General features: G+C 48.0%; 10 protein-coding genes across 10 annotated transcripts; 6 read left to right on the top strand and 4 right to left on the bottom strand.

Annotated features, from left to right (window-relative positions):
• Positions 1–158: 158 nt before the first annotated feature.
• N7537_004636 (40S ribosomal uS19 domain-containing protein) lies at positions 159–1,603 on the top strand (the record flags this gene model as incomplete). The annotated part of the gene is made up of 5 exons (XM_056895693.1): positions 159–341; positions 406–424; positions 627–684; positions 901–1,197; positions 1,260–1,603. Coding segments are annotated over 5 exons (627 nt in total), but the record flags the coding sequence as incomplete, so codon positions are not given.
• Positions 1,604–2,711: 1,108 nt separating this feature from the next.
• N7537_004635 (acyl--CoA ligase) lies at positions 2,712–4,544 on the top strand (the record flags this gene model as incomplete). Its single annotated transcript, XM_056895692.1, has 3 exons — positions 2,712–2,811; positions 2,897–3,532; positions 3,592–4,544. 3 exons carry the CDS (start codon positions 2,712–2,714, stop codon positions 4,542–4,544), a joined length of 1,689 nt encoding a protein of 562 aa, XP_056755440.1.
• A 142-nt stretch (positions 4,545–4,686) lies between these two features.
• Positions 4,687–5,670, bottom strand: N7537_004634 (uncharacterized protein; the record flags this gene model as incomplete). Its single annotated transcript, XM_056895691.1, has 3 exons — positions 4,687–4,828; positions 4,878–5,259; positions 5,421–5,670. 3 exons carry the CDS (start codon positions 5,668–5,670, stop codon positions 4,687–4,689), a joined length of 774 nt encoding a protein of 257 aa, XP_056755439.1.
• A 478-nt stretch (positions 5,671–6,148) lies between these two features.
• On the bottom strand, positions 6,149–7,371 carry N7537_004633 (glycoside hydrolase family 28 protein; the record flags this gene model as incomplete). Its single annotated transcript, XM_056895690.1, has 3 exons — positions 6,149–6,607; positions 6,664–7,083; positions 7,141–7,371. 3 exons carry the CDS (start codon positions 7,369–7,371, stop codon positions 6,149–6,151), a joined length of 1,110 nt encoding a protein of 369 aa, XP_056755438.1.
• A 2,315-nt stretch (positions 7,372–9,686) lies between these two features.
• On the top strand, positions 9,687–10,537 carry N7537_004632 (uncharacterized protein; the record flags this gene model as incomplete). The annotated part of the gene is made up of 3 exons (XM_056895689.1): positions 9,687–9,776; positions 9,829–10,063; positions 10,119–10,537. 3 exons carry the CDS (start codon positions 9,687–9,689, stop codon positions 10,535–10,537), a joined length of 744 nt encoding a protein of 247 aa, XP_056755437.1.
• A 453-nt stretch (positions 10,538–10,990) lies between these two features.
• On the top strand, positions 10,991–12,770 carry N7537_004631 (uncharacterized protein; the record flags this gene model as incomplete). Its single annotated transcript, XM_056895688.1, has 4 exons — positions 10,991–11,295; positions 11,366–11,795; positions 11,853–11,989; positions 12,044–12,770. 4 exons carry the CDS (start codon positions 10,991–10,993, stop codon positions 12,768–12,770), a joined length of 1,599 nt encoding a protein of 532 aa, XP_056755436.1.
• Positions 12,771–13,002: 232 nt separating this feature from the next.
• On the top strand, positions 13,003–14,180 carry N7537_004630 (putative NAD binding Rossmann fold oxidoreductase; the record flags this gene model as incomplete). The annotated part of the gene is made up of 2 exons (XM_056895687.1): positions 13,003–13,329; positions 13,440–14,180. 2 exons carry the CDS (start codon positions 13,003–13,005, stop codon positions 14,178–14,180), a joined length of 1,068 nt encoding a protein of 355 aa, XP_056755435.1.
• Positions 14,181–14,955: 775 nt separating this feature from the next.
• Positions 14,956–15,984, bottom strand: N7537_004629 (inositol oxygenase; the record flags this gene model as incomplete). The annotated part of the gene is made up of 2 exons (XM_056895686.1): positions 14,956–15,012; positions 15,070–15,984. The coding sequence occupies 2 exons, from the start codon at positions 15,982–15,984 to the stop codon at positions 14,956–14,958; spliced, it is 972 nt and encodes a 323-aa protein (XP_056755434.1).
• Positions 15,985–16,805: 821 nt separating this feature from the next.
• Positions 16,806–17,868, top strand: N7537_004628 (putative glycerol dehydrogenase; the record flags this gene model as incomplete). Its single annotated transcript, XM_056895685.1, has 3 exons — positions 16,806–17,166; positions 17,223–17,603; positions 17,669–17,868. The coding sequence occupies 3 exons, from the start codon at positions 16,806–16,808 to the stop codon at positions 17,866–17,868; spliced, it is 942 nt and encodes a 313-aa protein (XP_056755433.1).
• A 1,954-nt stretch (positions 17,869–19,822) lies between these two features.
• On the bottom strand, positions 19,823–20,227 carry N7537_004627 (uncharacterized protein; the record flags this gene model as incomplete). Its single annotated transcript, XM_056895684.1, has 1 exon — positions 19,823–20,227. The coding sequence occupies one exon, from the start codon at positions 20,225–20,227 to the stop codon at positions 19,823–19,825; it is 405 nt and encodes a 134-aa protein (XP_056755432.1).
• Between the last annotated feature and the right edge of the window lie 1,763 nt (positions 20,228–21,990).

Here is a 21,990-nt window from a genome sequence, read left to right as displayed (position 1 = left end):
CGTTGGGTAATCACAATACAAATAAATTACACTGCTAGATACACCATTTTTAACGAATCCCCCAACTAAAATTGAGTATGTAAATATTACAAAGAATTTTATTACGAAATAAAAACCAACGTTTCAAAATAGATTACATATGACCCAAAGGGGTATAGTGCCTAGGGCTTGGAACCTACCCGTCGCTTAACGAGTGCTGCCCACCTCCTAGAGCCTGTGTGTTAGCAGCCCGACCGCTCAGCGACACGACAATTTCCGACAACCCATCTTCCTTCGCTTTTCGAGATACGGTCGAAAGGCGGTTTATAGGAATATCTGCAAAAATGGCTGACACCGAATACGTGAGTTTTTTTTTGCCCTCACCCTTGAAGCCCGTGCGATATACTAACATGGGTTTTCACCTAGAACGCCGAGGAGGCTGCCGGTACGTTATGAACAATCAACCCCATCCCTACCCATCGCCCTTGGACAGAAGAATCGAATGAGAGGAGAGGGCGCGCACTACGATCGACTATACGAGGATCATTGAAGAAATATATGTTGGCGGGGAACGACATGGACCTGGGATTCAGGGAAACACGCACAACAACAAGATCGCAGACGCTGACTGAACATTCGACGAACAGAGATCAAGAAGAGAAGACAGTTCCGCAAGTTCTCTTACCGCGGCATTGACCTCGACCAGTACGTTCCCATTACCAATCATCGAACCCTTGGACATCCATTCGCAGCCAGTGCCTCGTGAGACGGAATTTGAAGATGGTCGTCTACCATCCCAACAACCACTATGGATGCACTGGGTGTGGCATCTCGGTTCTCGCCTCTTTGGCGCTGCGTTGCGAATGGACACCAAGGAATACAAATTTGCAAGGACATTGGTCTGACTGAATCCTTTGACAGGCTCCTCGACCTTTCTTCCGAGCAGCTCCGTGATGTCGTTCACGCCCGTGCCCGCAGACGTTTCAACCGCGGCCTGAAGCGCAAGCCCATGGGTCTCATCAAGAAGCTCCGCAAGGCCAAGCAGGAGGCCAAGCCCAACGAGAAGCCCGATCTCGTCAAGACCCACCTCCGTGACATGATCGTCGTCCCCGAGATGATCGGCTCCGTCGTCGGTATCTACTCCGGTAAGGAGTTCAACCAGGTTGAGATCAAGCCTGAGATGGTTGGCCACTACCTGGCTGAGTTCTCTATCTCTTAGTATGTGCTCCCGGAATTTGTTTCCCATGGTCATTAACTGCAGGTCACTAACAACCTCCCAGCAAGCCCGTCAAGCACGGTCGTCCCGGTATCGGTGCCACCCACTCTTCCCGTTTCATTCCCCTCAAGTAAACGATTTCAAACGATTCCCCTCGGAGTGGCGTGTGGAGGAAATGGTGCTGGGAAAGCAAAAATGGAATTCAGCAAAACTCTCAACTGGGCTCTTTTTTTCAGCATGTATTTCCAGTGCGGGTCAGCTGTTTCCAACTCAATTTAAGATCTTGTCGGCATGAAATCATCTTGGGATCTGGATTTAGTCCCTCGTCGAATCTAGCGAGGTAAAAAAAGATACTCCTTCCTTCGTCTCGCTTTGTGTCAACGGGGAAGGAGTCTAAATCTTAACGACACTACAAATTTCATTTCCAGGCACATCGTAGGTAACCCCAAGGGCCACATTAGTTAGACCACACTAGTCAACCTCGTCTCAAAGTCCCTGAGTCTAGGCCATGAGGTTCATTGAGACTACGCTGTCGTATTATCGTGTTATATACTATGAATTACTCCACAAATTGGACTCCGCTACCTTTACTCTGGGGAAGCGGGATCGTGTCATTTAATTTATGCGCTATGTTTATTGAGTCTCATTGTGTGAATGTAGATGGAATATAAAACTAGCGATGAATTGGCAGCACATTCTCGAGTGCAATGTGTTGTATTCTATCTATTTTATTTCTTCGGTAGTTGTAGATAGAACATATCTAAGGCTACAAATATATATTTCTGAGTGGCCTCTTGCAAAATGAGTCAGCCATTCCAGGTCGTTCGCTTTATTGCACTCATTGGCTCAAAACCGTTCCATGCCATTATGAGATCATCTAACTTCCAAGGGTTGGGGCTCGATGTTTATTAAATTGTGAGATTTCGATCCATGCCCTGCCCAGGTGGACATGGCGGGCACGTTGTGATGTCACCTTGCTCCCCGCAATCCTGCATTCACACTAGATCTTATACTTCAAGGTTCGCATATCAACGCTCTATTTAAGATATCTTACAACTATATCTTCCCTACTTCTACTCGAGATTTCACCTTCATCCGGCATTCGGTGAGGTCGCTTATCGCCGCGGAGTCCGTTAAACCGAGATATCCGAGTGCCGATCTCAACCATCTCAACAGTTATACTTCATGAACCTCAACAAAGCAGATGATTGTTCAAACCATAGTATGCAGTACATAGTATGCAGTACATAGTATGAAATTGGATGTTTCAGTTTGCCTATAAAAAGCCAATAAACACTAAGCAGTTTTAAATCAGGGCCTTCCAGGGTTCGGCCCCAGCGGTATTGGACTGGGTACTAATATAATGGGCCGAGGCAAGCCGTGAGCCGAGATTGCGGAGAAATCCCCATATCTTTTAAGTACTCGGTTGCTCGTGTGAATATATTTTCTTACATCTGACAGTCCCTTTGAGCCTCAATCACATTCCCCAGATTCAGCTCAGCATTATTTCCCCGCAATGCCCGTCCCCTCCAACTACCCCCTGGTCGACATCCCAGAAGTGGACCTGTGGACCTTTTTATTTGAGCGCAATGATAGAGCTTACCCAGATGACAAGAGTGCGTATTATCCACTTTTAATCCCAATGCTGCGTTGAATGCAACGTTTTCATTTCTCCTTCTTCCCCCCACTAACCCCCACTAGTTATCTACCAAGATGCCGATACCCAACGCTATTACACATACAAATCGCTACACGATGCCTCGCTAGATTTCGGCAAGGGCCTGAAAGCCCTGTATGAGTGGCGTAAGGGCGACGTTCTCGCCCTCTTCACACCAAACAGCATCGACACACCCGTCGTGATGTGGGGCACACTCTGGGCCGGCGGAATCATCTCGCCTGCGAACCCAGGTTACACGGTCGACGAGCTGGCCTTCCAGCTTAAGAACTCTCATGCCAAGGGACTTGTAACACAAGCCTCGGTGCTGTCTGTTGCGCGGGAAGCTGCGAAGAAAGTCGGCATGTCTGAGGACCGCATTATTCTCATTGGAGATCAGCGGGACCCCGATGCGCGGATCAAACATTTCACCTCTGTGCGCAATATCTCTGGTGCTACACGCTACCGTAAGCAGAAGATCACCCCTGCGAAGGATTTGGCGTTTTTGGTTTATTCGTCTGGGACGACGGGTGTGCCTAAGGGTGTCATGTTGTCGCATCGGAATATCGTTGCCAATATTAGACAGCAAGTTATTGGCGAGAGTGGGATGTTGAGCTGGGATGGTGGTCCTGATGGGAAGGGTGATCGGGTCCTGGCATTCTTGCCTTTCTATCATATCTATGGTATGGCTTTCAATTGTGCAGATGATTGGATGGATAAGATACTAACTACGAGTCTCTAGGATTGACCTGCTTAATTACCCAGGCTTTATACAAGGGCTACCACTTGATCGTCATGTCGAAATTCGATATCGAAAAGTGGTGCGCCCACGTGCAGAACTATCGCTGTTCGTTCAGTTACATCGTCCCTCCTGTGGTGCTCTTGCTGGGCAAGCACCCGGTAGTCGACAAATACGACCTTTCAAGTCTGCGTATGATGAACTCTGGCGCTGCTCCGCTCACCCAAGAGCTGGTAGAGGCAGTCTACGCCCGCATCAAGGTTGGCATCAAGCAGGGCTACGGACTTAGCGAGACCAGCCCAACTACACACTCCCAGCGATGGGAGGATTGGCGCGAGGCCATAGGTTCCGTTGGCCGCTTGATGCCTAATATGCAAGCCAAGTATATGACTATGCCTGAGGACGGATCCGAGCCTAAGGAAGTTGCCGAGGGCGAGGTTGGCGAATTGTACCTGAGTGGACCCAACGTTTTCCTGGGCTACCACGAGAACCCAGAGGCTACCAAGGGGTGTTTGTCTGAGGACGGATGGTTCCAGACTGGTGATGTTGGGTATCAGGATGCCAAGGGCAATTTCTACATTACCGATCGTGTCAAGGAACTCATTAAGTATAAGGGCTTCCAGGTGCCCCCTGCTGAACTGGAAGGATATCTGGTTGACAACGATGCTATTGATGATGTTGCTGTCATTGGTATTGAGAGTGAGGCACATGGCTCCGAGGTTCCTATGGCTTGTGTCGTTCGCAGCGCGAAGAGCAAGTCTTCTGGAACAAGTGCGAAGGATGAAGCAGCGAGAATTATCAAATGGCTGAATAGCAAGGTCGCCAGCCACAAACGTCTGCGTGGTGGTGTGCAGTTTGTGGATGAGATCCCCAAGAACCCCAGTGGGAAGATCCTGCGTCGGATTCTGAAGCAAAAGTTCAAAGGAGCGGCCGAGGCACCCAAAGCCAAGCTGTAAATGGCACACAATATACACTTTAGATCCGTTCGTGTCTATTTTCATATTGGAAAGATGTAAGACTCGAAAAGTAGCCTGTACGCATATCTAATCCTAAGCACTTCTGTAGTAACTAAACCTAGAGACTGAACCCCGGCCTCAATCACTTAAGGGAAAACTTCTTAACCATACCTTCAACATCCTCCCCAATAACAGCATCAACCTTCTCCCTCGCAACCCTCTCAACAGCCTCCTCAACCCCCTCCTCCCCATTAACAAGATCAACCCACCCCTCCGTATCAGCCCTAGCAAGCAAAAGATCCGCCACAATCGCCACATCCTCTCTCGTAACACTCCCCCCGACCCTTGGGCGTGATTCCCAGTTCGACCTTCCGCGTCGCAGGCTGGTCAGTCAAAAGCCCAGGTCGCAGATTAATAGCTTGGAAAGGCCGGGCTGGTCCAGACTCGCCCTTCCGCTGCGCAGCCAGTGCTGTCATATATTCGTCGGCTTCCTGCTTGGCTTGTGCGTATGTCGGAAGCACTTCCGTGTTCACCTTTACTACGCCCGCCCATTCGTCGTCGGGCATCCAGCTCGGCTGCTTGCGTCGACTGCCGAGGTATGACACCATGAGAAATTTGCTTACGCCTGGTGAGGCGAAGGATGCGGTTATGAAGTGCTTTGCAGCTTCTTGGTCGATTGCGATTGTGCGTGCTGCGCCGCCTTTGCCGCCGGCGCCTGGGTCTGTGTGTTAGTTTGTGGTCTGGGGATTCTGGATTTTGCATCATGCGTTATAGAGGACTGTATAGTTTCACGGCTTTCTTTGCTTGGGGGATGGCTTGTATCGGGTGTTGTGCGTTGATACAATGAATCCAAGTGCGGGGTGAGGGGTGCCATACCAGCCGACCAGACAACATAGTCCGGCGTAACCGTGTCGATAATTTTCTGGGCATCTGAGGGACTCTTGACATCCTCTAGACTCGAGAGTAGCACGTTGAGATTACCCTTGAGACCTTGGCCCAGTGCTAGAATCTCGCTTTCGTGCGCGGGGTTGCGGATGACGCTGGTTACGCTCCAGGCCCGTTGGAGGAGGAGCGGAGTAAGGTGGAGGGCGACTTTGCCGTGACCACCGAGTAGAAGGACATGCATTTTTAGTTATGATTTGGATGCGACTTTGTGTGTGTATGGGAGTAGATATCAGAGGGTTGGTCTTTCTGTGATTGTTAGTTGATTGGGGACCTCAGGGAAAGAACTCGTTGCGTCATCGCAATTTCTCCCAAACGGTAAGCTTGGCGTTGATTTATAATTGGGAAGCATTGCAGATAGAAATTGATAGATAGAAATTGATAGACCGAAGTTGAATAAAGGAGTAAATTGCGCTAATCTCATGTTTTACATTTTTAGTATAATCATTATAAGCCAACATTAAGAAGGTTGAAAACCATTCATTTTAAATCCATCTGTAGATGGCTATATATAAGTACAATTATGTTCGAAAGAGAGATGCGACTAGCAGCTATTTCACCTCCCGATACACTGGGTCATCTAGTCAAATTTGTCTTGATAACCTAGTCTCTGTCTGGCTGGTGTCATGCTGTTTATTAATCACCATTTGATCGCTGGCAATCTAGCAAGAAGCGCCGGAAGGCACACCAGAGCACTTGCTGCTCTTCTTACCACCAGTGAGGGAGTTTCCAGACCAGGTCCAGTTCTTGCAGCTACCGTTACCGCAGAGAATGTAGACGTCGGTACCGCTGCTCTTAACGGTACCGGTAACCTTCTCAACCTTGAGGCCGGTAATGGGGACACCGGTGGTGGGCTTGCCGGTAGGGCTGCCGTTCTCGTAGTCCTGCTCGATGACGATACCGTACTTGGCGATGTTGGACAGCTTGATGTTGGAGAAAGTGACGTCGGAGACGGCACCGGTAGCCTTGTAGATAGTCTTAACGCGGACACCGTTGTCGGAGTTAACGACGGTAGAGTCGGAGATAGTGACATCCTTCACGATGTTGTTGTCGCGCAGACCAACGGAACCAATGGAGATACCGTGGCCGCCGGAGCAGGTGCCACCGGTGAAAGTGATGTGCTGGAGGACAAGGGTTAGTTGATGTAATCTTTTTATAGAAGTGTCTTTTGACTTACCTCGCCAGAGTTGATAGCCAGGCAGTCGTCCTGGTTCTTGATGTTGGCGTTGCTGATGGTGATGTAGGTACTGGAGCCAACATCGAAGGCATCGGTGTTGTGGCCGCCCTTGGAATCACCGTCGCTGTTGTCGATGGTGATGTGGTCGAGGACCAGGTGGTTGGCCTGGACACTGAAACCCTGAACGGGGGTGTTCTTGACGTTAAGACCGGAGATGTTCGAGTTGTCCAGGTCGTGGGCGTAGAAGAACTTGGGCTTCTGCTTTCCGCCGTTGGTTCCCTTGCCGTCCCACCAGCTGGCGCCGCCACCGTTGATGACATGGCCGGATGCGCCGGAGATGTTAATGTTATCACCAGAGAAGCGGATGAGGGGACCCTTCCACTCCTTGTATCCGAAGGTGGTTTCGCCCTTGAAGATGACCTATACAGTAGCTATTAGATATTTGGTTCTTGGCGCTTGAATAACGGAGCGATCTACCTTAGTGCCGCTCTTCAGCTTGGAAAGGTCGAGGGTCTCGCCGGCGGGAACCTTGATGTTGTCCAGCACAATGGTAGAGCAGGACGACTTGCCAGCCTTGGCGGCGGCGGCCGAGGTGAAGGTACAGCTAGAGGAGCCGCGCTCAACGAGATCGGTAACAGGAGCGGAAGCTGGCGCAGCGGACACAGCGGCGGCGCCGAGGGCCAGCATGGTAACGAAAGAAGTACGCATTTTGAAGTAAATGTCCGATCAACAGACAATTAAAGAGAGTGTAGGTGTTCCGGACTAGCCGACTTGAGTGCAATAGGAAAGAAAGAATGAATGAATGAGTATGAACAGTCTATTCCATCGAGCTTGGCCGTGGTATTTAAATGCTTGGTCTGCACAGTATCCTCATTATAGCCCCTGCGCTAGTATCTCTATGAAACGGGACTACCACCATCAGTTATGGCGTTGACCCCTCCTTGGAAATCCAGGCATGCATGGATAATTGTCAGAGCTCCATTAGATTAATCTATTAGGGCCCAACTTGGCAACTCTCCGAAACACTTAACTCCACCTAGTCTAGAGCCCCCTGCTAACATGATCCATTGCCGGAATAATTAATACCGGAATATCTTCGGGTAAGGAAGCCGAGACACTGATTATTATCCAATGAGGATACGGCATTGATGTCTGCAGACTATATTATACCTCCACCATCACAAACCATGTGGAGCCCTATCAAGCTTGCGTTTCACGCCAAGCACTTTACTCGATGAATTTACGGATGTAGGGCTGGTTAAGTACGTGAAGACCCTTTCCGGAAGATTCTGTGGCGCTGAAACAACGCACCCTTTTATTTACCATATCTTTTGTTTGATTGGTGGCCTGTCTAGGTTATGCAGGCACGAGGCAAGAATGCACTAGTTATACCGACTATTTTTGTGGATGATAAATCATGTTGAGGAGCTACAAAGGTACTGCCGAGAGTCTACCTAGGTATTCATAATTCGAGCAGATAATCATGCAGACACCTCCTATTTAAGCACACCGTACTCCGTACTCGTACTCGATTAATACTCCTTTTTTTTCCGCTGAGCGCGATGAGATGACGATAGACCTCTGCATAGCCCGGCCCAAAGCCCAACCACAGCCTATTAAATGGGGCCCATCAAAGCCCATCAAAAGCCCATTTCTGTGCTCAAATACAGTCTTAGCATACATAAAGTAGATGATTAATGACTGTATTTTACGCAGGTACCAACCTATATCTTCAGTATTATTATATTATCATAGTAAGAAGTAGAAATTAAGTGGATTTTATACTGATTTTAGCATTATAATGCTAGGTTTTATACAAAATAACCCTAAAAAGATCTAATTTGACCATAAATTCGCACCTAGAAGGAATTATTAAGTATTAATATGAAGAGATATATATTATCTATAGAGGATTGATACTACTTTCTATGGTCAATTATAGTAATACTTATAGTACCTCTACTTACTATATAAACCCCTAATAAAAATAAGTATCTCTTATAAAAAAGTAAAGCTTTATAAAAATCAATTTTGATTCTTATCTATATCTTCTAACCTTTCTCTCTCTTAATATCTACTTCTTCTCTCCTTTATACTTCGTCTATCCTTCGCCTTTGCCGCCTTCACTGCCGTTGCCGCTACCGCTACCGCTTTACTAATACCCCTAAAGAACAGGAAAAAATGTATTAATTATACAGCTGTAATAAATTGGTATATTTGTATTGTTTGGTTAATAATGAGGGCCCATTATATGCCCTAATGGGCCCATAGCCGGCCGATGGGCTCGAAGGGTGGGCCGAAAGCCCAACCCATTAGTGGGTTGGGTTGGGCTATTGGCTTTATGGGCTATGCAGAGGTCTAGATGACGATGCGACGGTCGAGGTGACCCTAATATAGTAGGCTTGAACGAAGGATTCTCTGCTTTACAACTCAACGCTGTAATCCAGTTGAGCAAAATGCAAGATGGCCTTTTCGTTCAAACGGACATCCTGTGGATTCCAAGGTCGTGCTGCGACCCGGAATATATTGTTTCTAGCTGTGAAGAACCTGACATGGACGCTCGGAAGTTGCTAAATAATATAGCCCATGGGAATAGTAATTTTATCTATTTTATCTAACACGTAATATTTGTGAGTATATTAATAGGTCTTTTATAGCACTTTGACTATTTTCATTTGATTTCTTCCGGAATAGATCCGATAGGCGCGGCAAAATTTCCGTGATACAGCCAGAACAGTATACAATGAGATAATAAGGAATTGCCTCGAAACTACAATAATTCTGCTCATCAAGTTATCTTACGATCAGTTGTCATGATGGGCTCATTTCTCGAGAGCACATCGGAGTCAGAAAGAGAATATAAAGAAAGTGTTGATTCGGACTAGATCTTACTACGAATATATACATGTAGATATCAACCGTCGTCCGCTTGATATCATTGCTAGTTACATTAGTTTATAGGCACTTTACGTCATTCCTTGCTCTTCGTAAGATCTCCTGTGCTTTAAATATCTAGTTTGATGATGGATGGTAGACACAACAAGTTGAAGCTCGGGGCGAACGCCATTCTGGGCGTCAGTATGGCATGTGCTAGAGCAGGTGTAGCCCATTTAGTAAATCAGAATTAAAATTAACGATGGAAAATCATGGCTGATATATATTTAGGACAGCCCGTTGTATGAGTTTCTTCGACGTGAGTCTGGACCGAAAAAGCCATTCGTGATGCCAGTGCCGTTCTTCGATGTCCTGAATGGAGTTTTACATTCGGGCAATAGCATGGCTTTCCAAGAGACGATGATCGCTCCTGTTGGAGCCTCCCCTTTCACGGAAGCAGTACAAATGGGTAGCGAGGTTTTCCAGCAATTAAAAAAGGTCATTGTCAAGAAATTTGGACCATCTGGTTAGCGTACCTTTCACAACATCCTATGTAGCCATTACTGATAATTGCATCCAAGCTACCGGCGTTGGGGACGAAGCTGGATTTGCACCACCGATTTCCCAACCTCATGAGGCACTAAACCTCCTGGTCGCAGCCGTCTCTCTCGCTACATATACTGGTCGGATTAAATTCGCCATTGATCCTGCATCGAGCGAATTTTTCAGGGATGGGCACTGCGACATTGGGTTCAAAGACGACAAACCGAACCTGCAAAGCCCAAAACAGCTTGCAGAGTTATATTGCTCAGTGTTGCAAAATTATCCCATCGTTCTACTGGAAAATCCGTTTGCCGAAACTGATTGGGACAGTTGGATCGAATTCAACAAAAATTGCCCAGTCGAACTCGTTCGGGATGATTCACCGGTTACGAATACGAAAGTGCAATTCTATGCTACTCAAAATCAACCAAATAGGCACTATCTCCGAAGCAATTGAGGCGTTAGTTTCTCTTAGGTTTGCCTCCTATTAATCTGGAAACAATATCCTAATGATATATTCATATAGGGCGAACTTGGCATACAGTTTTGACTGGAGTATTTTTGTCTCCCACCGGTCTGGTGAGACTTATGATTTTATTGCAGATTTGGTCGTGGGCTTAAGGACCGGCCATATTAAATCCGGGGCACCTTGCAGGGGTGAGAGAATGGTCAAGGATAATCGGCTGATGGAAGGCAGAAATTTTGACAAAGGAAGAATGCATTTATGCTGGTTCCCAATTCAGGGTGGCATTTAAATATTGTATATTTAAAAAAAATCCCAAGACTATGAGACTATGAGATCATATGTTGTTGAGAATTGCCGAGGTCGGGCTACTCCGCGTCTACTCCCCTTCTCCCCCGGACTTCACCTGGGAAGTTATGCTGTAACTACACATCAACAACCCCAAACATGTCCGCACCGGACAAACCTCCAGCCCCAGGGGATGTGCTGGATCTTCCACCCCGCGCCTTACGCGACGTTCTCCGCGTTTGTCTAAGCGCCAAAGAGTACCGATTCCTTCACGAATCAGTGATTAAACGAGCCCCTGCCGTCCAAAACAAGCTCCCATCTCCATCTTGCTACGATGCCATCGCTCGTCCAAAGAATCGACACAGTGAAGCCGCTATTCGTTCATCGCTGCGAGTATTTGTTGGCTCCGGGATCGCGTTGAAGTTGGCGGATCTGTTGATTACCCGGTTCCAAGGCGCTCCACAGTAAGATCAATTTAATCTACCAAGAGCCTCTCCTTTAGAAATATGCACTAATGCTGGTTCTAATCAACAGGAAAAAGACCCGAACTCCCCTCCTCCGCTCTCCTAAATTCCGTCTCTCTATCTCCCTCTCCCTCCTCCTTCTCATCCATCGCCTGCTCTACCGGTTCCTCATCCGACTGCGGGCGAACCTTCGTACCGATGATGCAAAGCCGTTCAGAGAGCGCAACCCGCGCATCTCGCGGGCGCTGACCTCGCGCTTTGCGCCAGCGATCGGCGCAAGTCTGGCGGGATTCGCCCTGGGCATCTGCCCGCAGGATCAGCTCCGACTGACTGCGGCGATTTACACAGGCACTAGGAGTTTGGAGTTCTTGTTTAATGTCCTAGACTCTAAAGGCTGGTTGGATAAGCGCCCGTGGTGGTTCGGCAGCTGGCTGTTGATGCCCATCTCATTTGCGCAGCTCTTCCATGCTTTTGTGTTTGATCGCGAGACTACGCCTAATGTTTGTGGTCGGGATTCCTTTACACCGTGAGTTACGGTCGCTGATTTGATACCATAGTGGTTTGGAAATGTCATTCTCAAGCTGTCGCCGAGCTACATCCAAGGCCGACCAGAGTCGCTCCCGGTCGACATCGCCTGGCCCGAGAAGGAAGAGATTGTGAACTCTCTTGCCTCTATTGCTGATCTCCGCTGGCCGTAAGTTTGAAGCTGAGTCTGTTAAAGAGTATAGCGGTCGCTAATATGATACAGGGCATTCGTCTCTCCAATTCTACACCCGGGCGATCCCAACACTTTACCGTCATCAGTGGCTTCCATTTCCCCAATCACTGGACCAGCACACCCTGCAATTTCGAGTCTATCATGTGCTCTCTTGCACCCGAATCTCCCGAACTGTAGCACGGCATTCTTGCATCATATTCTCCTGTCCGTGCCGCCGCTCGCGCGGTTCCTCGCGACCGTCACTCTGGCGCTTTCGATACCCAAATTCAAGAGCATTCTGCTTCAGCCTATTTCATCAGTGAACACTATCTCGAAGCGCATTATCACCATGACAGCGGTTCTCTCTGCTGCAATTGGCTCAGCCTGGGGTAGTGTCTGTTTCCTGAACAACAACTTGCCTCGAACAACGCTTCCTACTAAGCGGTTCTTCCTTAGTGGAGCACTGGGAGGTTTGCCATTTTTGTTCCTGGGCAATAGCCGTAGCACATTCCTCTGGTTCTTCCGGGCTGCTGTTGATTCAGCGTACAAGACCGGGGTCAAGCGTGGACTATGGAAGGGCCGAAGAGGCGGTGAGCTACTGTTGTTTGTTCTGTCCTGGGCGCTTATGGGGTCGATCCTTGAGGGGAACCCCGAGGCCGTGCAGGGTGGTGGACTTCGTAAGGCTCTGACCTGGCTGAGGGGTGATGGATTTGGAGATCCAGTGGATATTGCTAAACGCAAATTGCGACGGGAATCGAAGAAACCCGATGGAGTATGAATTCGGAGTATGAATTAACCAGTTAATAGCCTGATATTTGGAGTTGGTCGGTGTGGAATTCACTTTCCGACCCCACGTTTGCGGAGAAGATCCTCGGAGATTGGCCTCCGCATTTAGTTCCCCGGCCCTTTATAACTCACAGCTCAGTTTTCAACATTCCCCCATTTTAATTTGCAATTGACCTTAATTTCTTGTTTTCCTTGATATCCTTGACCTTTACATTTTATACACAATGACTGCTCAAAGATTGAAGATCGGCTGTGCTGGTCTCGGCCGTATGGGCAAGCGCCATGCCCTAAACTTCCTGGAGCGTACTCCCCGGGCTGAGCTTGTAGCTGCCAGCTCCCCTGACCCCGTCGAGCTCGAATGGGCCAAGATCCACCTCGAACCTTATGGCGTAACTCTGTACCAGAACTACGACGACATGCTCAAGCATGAAGGTCTGGTAGCCGTGGTGGTTGCATCGGCAACTGCAGTGCATGCCGAGCAAGCAATCAAGGCAATCGAAGCAGACAAGCACACTCTTTGCGAGAAGCCCATCTCTACAAGCCCCGAAGTGGTAAGTTGGTTATGTTTTGAATCCATCTCAACGCCAATCCAGTCTAGTTTACCATGTACAAAGAAACAAAAACATTGAAACCAAAAACTAACATTCCACCTCTTATACAGTCCCAATCCGTCATTGACGCAGCAGCCAAGAAGCCACACCTCAAAGTGATGTGCGGCTTCTCCCGCCGCTTCGACAAATCCTACCGCGACGCCTACGAAAAGATGCAATCAGGCGCAATCGGCACCGCCTCCATCCTCCGCAGCCAAACCTGCGATAAACTCGACCCAAGCGGGTTCTTCGTCGCATACGCAGAGTTCTCCGGCGGAATCTTCGTCGACTGCTCCATCCACGACATCGACCTCACACTCTGGTTCTTCGGCGACAGCTGTAAAGTGAAGTCCGTATCGGCCGTAGGCAACACAGCCGTTGAGCCCGATCTCCGCAAACACAACGACCGCGACAACGCCATCGGCTTGGTCGAGTTCTACGACGGCCGCATTGCATACTTCTATGCTTCCCGGATGATGGCTGCTGGTCAGGAAGATACGACGGAGATTATTGGCACCAAGGGAAAACTGGCTGTTAACACCCAGCCTGCGCTGAACCATGTTAATATCTATGACGAGTCCGGTATCAGGAGGGAGATTCCTCAGAACTACTATGATCGCTTTGAATATGCGTTTGTTACAGAAGCGAATGAGTTCTCCGCTGCTTGTCTGGATAACACGGCGTTGCCGATTGATCTGAACAATGCTGTTAAGGCTGTGAGGATTGGGGCTGCGTTGCAGGAATCGTTGATTAGCGGGAAGAAGATTTTCTTCGATGAAGATGGAAACCGGTCTGAGTTGGCTCGTCTGTGAATAATGTGTGCTATGTCTTTCGGGTTTCAAAATATACGCCATACATACGTTCAATGTTGTTATAAATACCCTTTCGCAGATGACACAATATATGACTTTCAATATGGATGCAATCTTGTATCTCGGTTCAAAGTAAACTCATCTAACTCTACAATCTTGCAACACTGAAGGGAAATTGTTGAGATAAGCGCCTGGTAGGCATTGGATATTGGGATGGATGCTTGATAGTTTAGGCTAGTAGACTAGGGTATTCGATAGTTCTGGGAGCTCGTCTCGCCTTGTAGCCTCGACAAATATTATCTAAAATCCCGAGATTCATTATACGCATACAGGTAAGCGGATAGTCCTTTGCATAGTAGTGTTGACTTGTGTTAGTGATATTTAATCCCATTTGTAATCTAAAATAGTCATTCTAAGGTTTAGTTTGTTAGGGAGATCTATAGAGACGTCGAGATGCATAGTGTAATGTGAGATGATGGAAGAGTCGAGAAAGCTAGGTGCTAGAGACTGGGAGGCTTGACAGATTTCAGGCGTATAAAATAATGTGTTGAAGAGTTGATTGCTTTTACCTATATCAATCTAATTTCCGGATTTGATTGCCTGGGATGATTCTAAGGCTGGAAAAAGTAGGATTTCTTAACGCTAATTGAATGTGATGGCACGTATTGTGCTATTTCGTGGCTATTTCCATGGAACTGGAAAAAGCAAAAAAAAGGGGGGAATCATAAAACAAAGTGTATAAAATGAATATTCATAGAGAGCAAGTCGCAGACATCTACCACTTCAGGACCTTGGTGGGGAAGTACTCGTCAATGAGCTCTAGGTAATACGGCTAGAAAGAAACAAGTCAGTCTCGAATTCACAAATCATCAGAAGAAGCAAAACATACCTTCAACTCCTCAACACTGGGAATTCCATCACTCTTGCTGTACAAGTCATAAGGGTTGAAAGCCTTGACAGCACGCAGCATATCACGGTCGTGGTCATTCATCAACTCGTGGTACGCACCAGCACTGTGCCAAGGGTAGAAAGAGTGATAGCGGATCATAGCGAGCGCCTCGTCGGGAAGAGTCGACTGCTCCTTAGCGAGGTGGTAAAGGTACTCATCGTGACCCCATGAGAGCATGACCTTATCGAGACCACAGCCGGGCGTGTAGATACCAAACTTAGTATCGTAAATCTTGTGGCCGAAATCCTCGTTATCGCGGAACGAGTCACGGCCGTAAACGATTTTATCGTCGAAGCCACAGCCGACGGGGAAGGTGTCGCCAACAACGTCCCATTGGCCTTCGGCATCGAAGAAAAAGAGGAGCTTGCCCAGATCGTGAATGAGACCGGTCAGCTGCATCCAGCGGGGCTTGCCGTCGCGGCGAATGGCCTCGGCGGACTGGAGCAGGTGCTCGATCTGGGAAAGGCTTGTGTCGGGGTCGGACTCGTCGATCAGGGTGTTGAGTTTCTCCATGGCTTCCCAGACGGTCATCTCGGCGCGCGTCTTGCTGTGGAAGTCGTGGCGGGCCTTCAGGTTGTATGCAACGGTCTGCTTGGTGTGTTGTTCCTGGTAGAAGTTCTTGACTCGGTCGCTGGCGTCTTCGTACTGGCGGAAATTGGTCTTGTCTTTCTCCTTATCGAACTCGGACTCTTCGTATAGACCCTTCTCTTCGGCCTCTTTCTTTTCGGTCTCGCGCTTCTTCATGTCTTTGAGAACGTTGATCTCGTCAATAGCGTCGGAGAGCTCTTCGAGAGCCTGGCCATCCCGCTTCTTGAAGACAGGGGAGGCCTGTGGGGAGATGGCGACTGGTGCCATTTTGACTGTGTGGGAGAAGTAGTGTCTCTTGATTCTTATTGAATTTTTAAGATCGAGGCTTAATATTGCCAGATGAGATTGCAATTATCAAATCGGAATGTCTGGAGTTGAAGAGAGATAGACCCTAGGACGTCGAGTGTATATATAGGATTGGCTAGGAAAATCTACTATAGGGCATATCGCGTGTAGATTTCCGATGTCAGCGATTGTGCGAGGATTCTCCTCAGATCCATTTGCCTGATTTGCCATGACACCGATGTACAACATATGCGGGACGAAAAATTATGAAACATCACGGATTCTGGCTTCCGTGTCGATGAAGATCGGGGTTGCTCTCCAAAAGGACGACGATGATTGGCAGCCACTGCGACCCCACGACCATAAGCCAACCATGTGGAGTGGCTGTGATGTCAAGTGGAGAGAAATTAGTCGAACTGGAAGACGGTTTCCGCTGATCTGCTGGTTTATCATCTGGATTTTGATCTGACGGTTATTGTGAGATGTTTATTCTTTTTTTGAGGTCGATGAGATCGATGGAAATCCTTTTTAGATGGGGATATGGAGATAATATGCCCTTTTGAGGAAATATTCCAGAGAATATCGAACATCTTAGAAGACGATGAGGTGATTGATGGAAAAAAAAGGCTCTCCTGACTTGGCCCACGGAATAACCCCGATAATCGCGGGGTGTTGTTATCCTCTTAGTAAACTGGCCCCCCCACGCCTTTCTTTTCTTAAATATTTGAACTTCAATCTGTTTATATTCCTTATTCTATACTGTAAATAATCTTCTTTTCCTCTTGATACCCTATAAATTCAAAATGGCTGCCTATGATACCCGTTTCAAGCTCAACACCGGTGCGGAGATCCCCGCACTCGGCCTGGGAACATGGCAATCCCAGCCTGGCGAGGTTGCACGCGCTGTATCCCACGCCATCAAGGTGGGATACCGTCACATTGATGCTGCTCTTTGCTACGGCAATGAGAACGAAGTCGGTCAGGGTATCAAGGAGGCTATTGACGCCGGTATTGTCAAGCGCGAGGATCTCTTCGTGACTACTAAGCTGTGGTGCTCTTTCCACGCCCGTGTTGAGGAGGGCCTCCAGCAGAGTCTGACAGACCTTGGACTCGACTATGTCGACCTCTACCTGATGCACTGGCCCTTGGCAATGAACCACAAGGGTGAGTTGAATCTCCCCAAACGTACAAATTCGAGGCGCTGACCACTTCCACCATAGGAAACCACAACATTTTCCCTAAGCTCGCTGATGGCTCGCGCGACATTATCCACAGCCATTCCCACGTCACTACTTGGAAGAGCATGGAGAAGCTTGTTGGCACCGGCAAGGTCAAGGCCATCGGTGTTTCCAACTACAGTGTCAAGTTCCTCGAGGAACTTCTGCCCCAGGCCACCATTGTCCCCGCTGCCAACCAGATCGAGAACCACCCCTTGCTCCCCCAGCAGGAGATTGTCGACTTCTGCAACAAGGCTGGCATCCACATCACCGCTTACAGCCCTCTCGGCAGTACGGGCAGCCCGCTATTCACTGCTGAGCCCATTGTGGCCGTTGCCGAGAAGCGCGGAGTTACTCCGGCTACTGTTCTTCTTAGCTGGCACAGTAAGTATTTCTCAAGATTCTGCACCCTAGACTGGATAAATTGTACTGACTAATTATCCTCCTAGTCGCCCGTGGATCTTCAGTCCTGGCCAAGTCTGTCACCCCTGCCCGCATTGAGGCCAACCGTGCCGATTTGATCCACTTGGACGCTGAGGATCTGGCTTCCCTTCGCAAGTACAGCGATGGCCTTCAGGCCGAGGGCAAGCTCCAGCGCTTTGTCTACCCTCCGTTCGGTGTCAACTTCGGCTTCCCTGATAAGCAGTAAGCTTTCTTACCTGAAATAATGGCAGATAGACTTGCTACATGTATAGAGGGTCGGTGCATTTGCGTTTAATGATATGGATACCAAAAGGGAAAATTTATGATTTCATGAATAACACTGGATACTTAAACTACATGACGGCTATGCTTTAGTCACTTATCACTTATTACATGGATATAGCATTCTTCTACCTCTCAAGCTGCTCAACCCCACTCTATACCCAAGTCCATCTGTTACTGCGTATTTTAGATTGATTCCAATTATTTACTGTTTCGGTCTTAATTTTACTTTTAATTTGCCATTGATTCACCTTCGAACTTGACATTCAACCAAGCTAAATCTCGTTTTCGGTCTCTTTTTCCCCCTCGTCACCCCATTCACAAATCAGGGATAGCAGTAGGGAATGTTGCCATTGTGATGGCATAGCACGCCACAACAGAAGAATTAATATGACCAAATTCATCCACGATGAGCTCCTAGGTCGTCTGCTTGAACGAAATAACGGACAAGTAGCGGTTAGCTGAAGGCAATGCCGGAATTCTTACACAACACAAACAAGACTCATACAAAGGTGATTAGAAGCTGACCAGAATCTGACTAGAAAGCGAAAAAATAATTGAGATGATTGTAAATTTCCATCCATACCCCAACTGCACTTCTACCCATCCGTCACACCACACAGGCCCAACCCAAGGGTTTGACAACCACCACTAATAGCTTTCCAGCACCAGGAAGCGGAGACTGCCCATCCAGTGCATTTTCCGTGGTGCCTAAATATCCCGCGTAGTGGCAGCAGTCTGTATAGTGGAGACATAGCAGGACCTCCGTAGATTCTGCCTTGGTTGGTCGACATATGGGGTTTAGCCCACACATGCTGTATCCCTCTCCATGCCGCGAGCTAGACTCCATAGATCCCCATCCGTAAACCAAGATACAGGATACAGCCCGGATTATCTGCGTGTGCAGCAAATTGCCGGGCGCCAACGCAGGTCGGTCCCACGGGTTTATGAATGGTGAGCCCGAGTATGTAGAGGTTTCGAGCTGTGAGTGGAGAAGGACAGGAGGAGCGGATGGTGACCTTTCTCCCTCTTTAATCCTGTGCTTTGGTCTCTTAAAGGAAGGCCGGGGCAGCAGCAACTCCGGACTCACATTGTGAGATGAAAGTGAGGGAATTGTGATGGATAGTCGGCTCTCTCTCTTCCGCCGGCGCTGGATTGCCTGGGGTCGCTTTCTGGCCTCCTTACTGTGGCAGCTATTCTTACGCTTTTGCGCGATTGCTTGTCCCACGATAGTCTCGCCGTCAGAACACAGCGTGGGGGCTTTAGACTTGACCGTTCGAAGGGCCCGGCTATCAGTGCGGTTTACACATTCGACAAGCATCTCATACAGAGAGCCGAGAAGATCTCTCTCCCTGGAGTTGATAGGCCGAGCTTGAATTGGGAGAGGGTGGGAAGAGCCAACTGACTCAGCAGACGTGGTCGGAACGGCAATAAGTTTAGCGAGATAAGGTCCTTGGTAGGTTCGTTGACTGAAGCACCTTCAGCTGAGCCAGGAGAGTCCTGCAAAAGCGTTTCATTTACAACTATCTTGTTCTTCCTTTTGTGGTTCTTCCGCTTCCTCTGATTGATAGTGGCGACTGATTTAGGTGGTGTCTCATTTTTCTCGAGTAGGCTTTGTGTAGCCGGTCTGTCACAGCCGTCTTCATGAACTTGGCTGTCCGTGATACCAGAAGGAGGATGTGATACAACGCCGTGATCGGGCTGGTGAAAAAGTATGTCAGTTAGAAAGTTTTCCAAAAAAGTACATATATCAATACCTACTTTCTCTAGAAGAACCTGGTGCCGATTCAGCAAGATACCCTTACATCTGGCTGCTTCGATCTCAAGATACAAGTGGGCCCTTTTATGCCACCCGATGACGTCCTTGAGCTCCGAAATCCTCACGGGGGTAACATCCCTTAGGGTAAGCTCGGCCGGCCTTGCAAGTCGCAGGGCATCAGGATATTTTCGATCAAAGGCAAGTCCACTTCTCCTCGGAACAAGTTGATTTGAGCCAGTGTAGGTAGGTTGTCGATTTCAGTTGCTGGGAGATTAGGCAGAGTAACGACAGAGTTTAGTAGACCCATCTGGCCTTGCCAAAATTGCATCTCGTGCATCAAATTTCCATATCCCACACATGGATTGATGGGAATTTCAGTCGGTTCTTCCGACAAAATAGGGAATGGGTTAGGGTAATCAAACTGCGCATGGATCCATGCAATATCCTGCAGGGACTTCTTGAACAAGGTGTCATGGAATTCTTCTATAGTTGTCTCAGTCATGAAAAGGCCCATGACGTGGGTCAACCGCTGCATCTTAATCATTGTTGAGTCGACATGTGTCACCCTCTTGGGCGGCGATACGGGAGGGTGAAGGGGCCATATTGGTTAGTCTCGAACAAGAAGACAAACGACGAGAGACTACGAGAGACGAAAGAGATATGGAGGTTTGATGAGAATTTTTACCAAACTGCGCCTGGTTGTGTTGTTTTATCGGACAAAATTTGACTTGAATGGAATCCCGTTAAGAGGAGGATTGGTGAATCTTGAACGTGAAGAGCCACACAGAAGGCAAAGCACACAGTGGAAGCATAGCCACAGAGAGACACGCACTTGATGAAATGAGTGCAGAATCTTCATCGAGACCAAGTAGTGTAACAAAATTGTAGAATGCTTTGAGTAAGGATAGAGTGAAGCAGAAAAGAGACAAAAGACAGAAGAGAAAAGAGAAGGGAGAAGGGAGAAGCGACAGATAGAAGAGGGAGTCAGATATGACAACAATAGAAGCACTCTGGTTTTGGAAAAAGAACTGATTATGCTTCCTCGCTATTGAGCTTACGATTGTTTGGCTAATATCGCTATGGCGCTCATGCTTCGCGTCCGGGTCCCATGGCAGCATATCAAATACTACAAATTTAGAAGTCACCATAGGGGAAAACGAGAGAAATTTGTGCTGCACACATAGTTATCATTCATGAAAAACCTTGGATGGTGTCTCATAGTCTGCTATGGTGGCTGGATATATGCATTTGTGTTTCCCTCGCAACAATGAGATCAAGCATCCAAGGGCTTTGTGGTCACGTGCAACAACCGCATGGTACATCATCAGGTCATTGAGTATTGATTACAGGAAAGGCAGAGAGAAAACTTGGTCAATAGTAGGATATGCCTAGCATAAATATCGTCAATGACTCTTCTTTGTTCTCTCCTATGAGACAAATAGATATCTCAGCGCCCCGTTCTATCGCTCATACACTGTCCTCATTCCCCTCCTCCCATTACGGATGTTGTTGTTGTTGTTGTTGCGAGGAGGCATCGCCAGAGATACATTTCAGGTGAAAGAAAGTGGTCACTACACGTGCAAAAGATGGCTTGAGTTATGGAGGTAGAACGCTAGAGAACTATACCTGTTCCTGATGCCTTCCAAGCCAACTACGCGGGTTTGAATCCAAAGTTTTTGTCAAGACATATTCACTAGGAATCCTATCAACTGTTACCTGGCATTCAATGAAATTCAAGCTCAGGGGCAAGAATCATCCGTTAGGGCATCCAACAAGGCTCTATCTTTCTACCAGGTAGTCGAATCCATACGACTAGGTTGCTACTCTTTGAAGTACGTAATGGATATAGTATAGGCGGTGCCATTAGATTAAGTCGGCAAAATCCGGACATCCACAGGGAGCCATGGGTTACCGTTTGGCGGGCCATGTGTCTGAATATCCACCGAAGGGCCTTCGGATCAGATAAAAGCGCCACAGTACGCTAGAGAAACCCAGACAAGTAGGTCAATCTAATCAGATCATCAGACAAATTATCAGATTGGATACAATTCGGAACATTTCTAGAAAAATTGAACCCGAGAAGCATCCGACTAGGCCGAGGCGCACGGCCATATCCACTCAGCAACGTGGTAGAAGCTCGGCTTGTTTTTCCATAGGGGGAAATGTTCCCGGGAGACCAATCACTCTGAACCCAGTTGCCAGGCTATTATTGCTCTGCTAATTGGAACGATGTGGATCGGAATCTTCAGCTATGTATATGTGATCAGGGCGGTTTGGGCCGAAAGGAAAGGGGGTTTACTGGGATGC

The sequence above is a fragment of the Penicillium hordei genome, assembly GCF_028827395.1.
Source record: "Penicillium hordei strain IBT 12815 chromosome Unknown utg000002l_segment0_segment0, whole genome shotgun sequence".
NCBI lineage: Eukaryota > Fungi > Ascomycota > Eurotiomycetes > Eurotiales > Aspergillaceae > Penicillium > Penicillium hordei.
The sequence above is the reverse complement of the archived record's forward strand: the minus strand, read 5'-3'. Positions and strand labels throughout refer to the sequence as shown.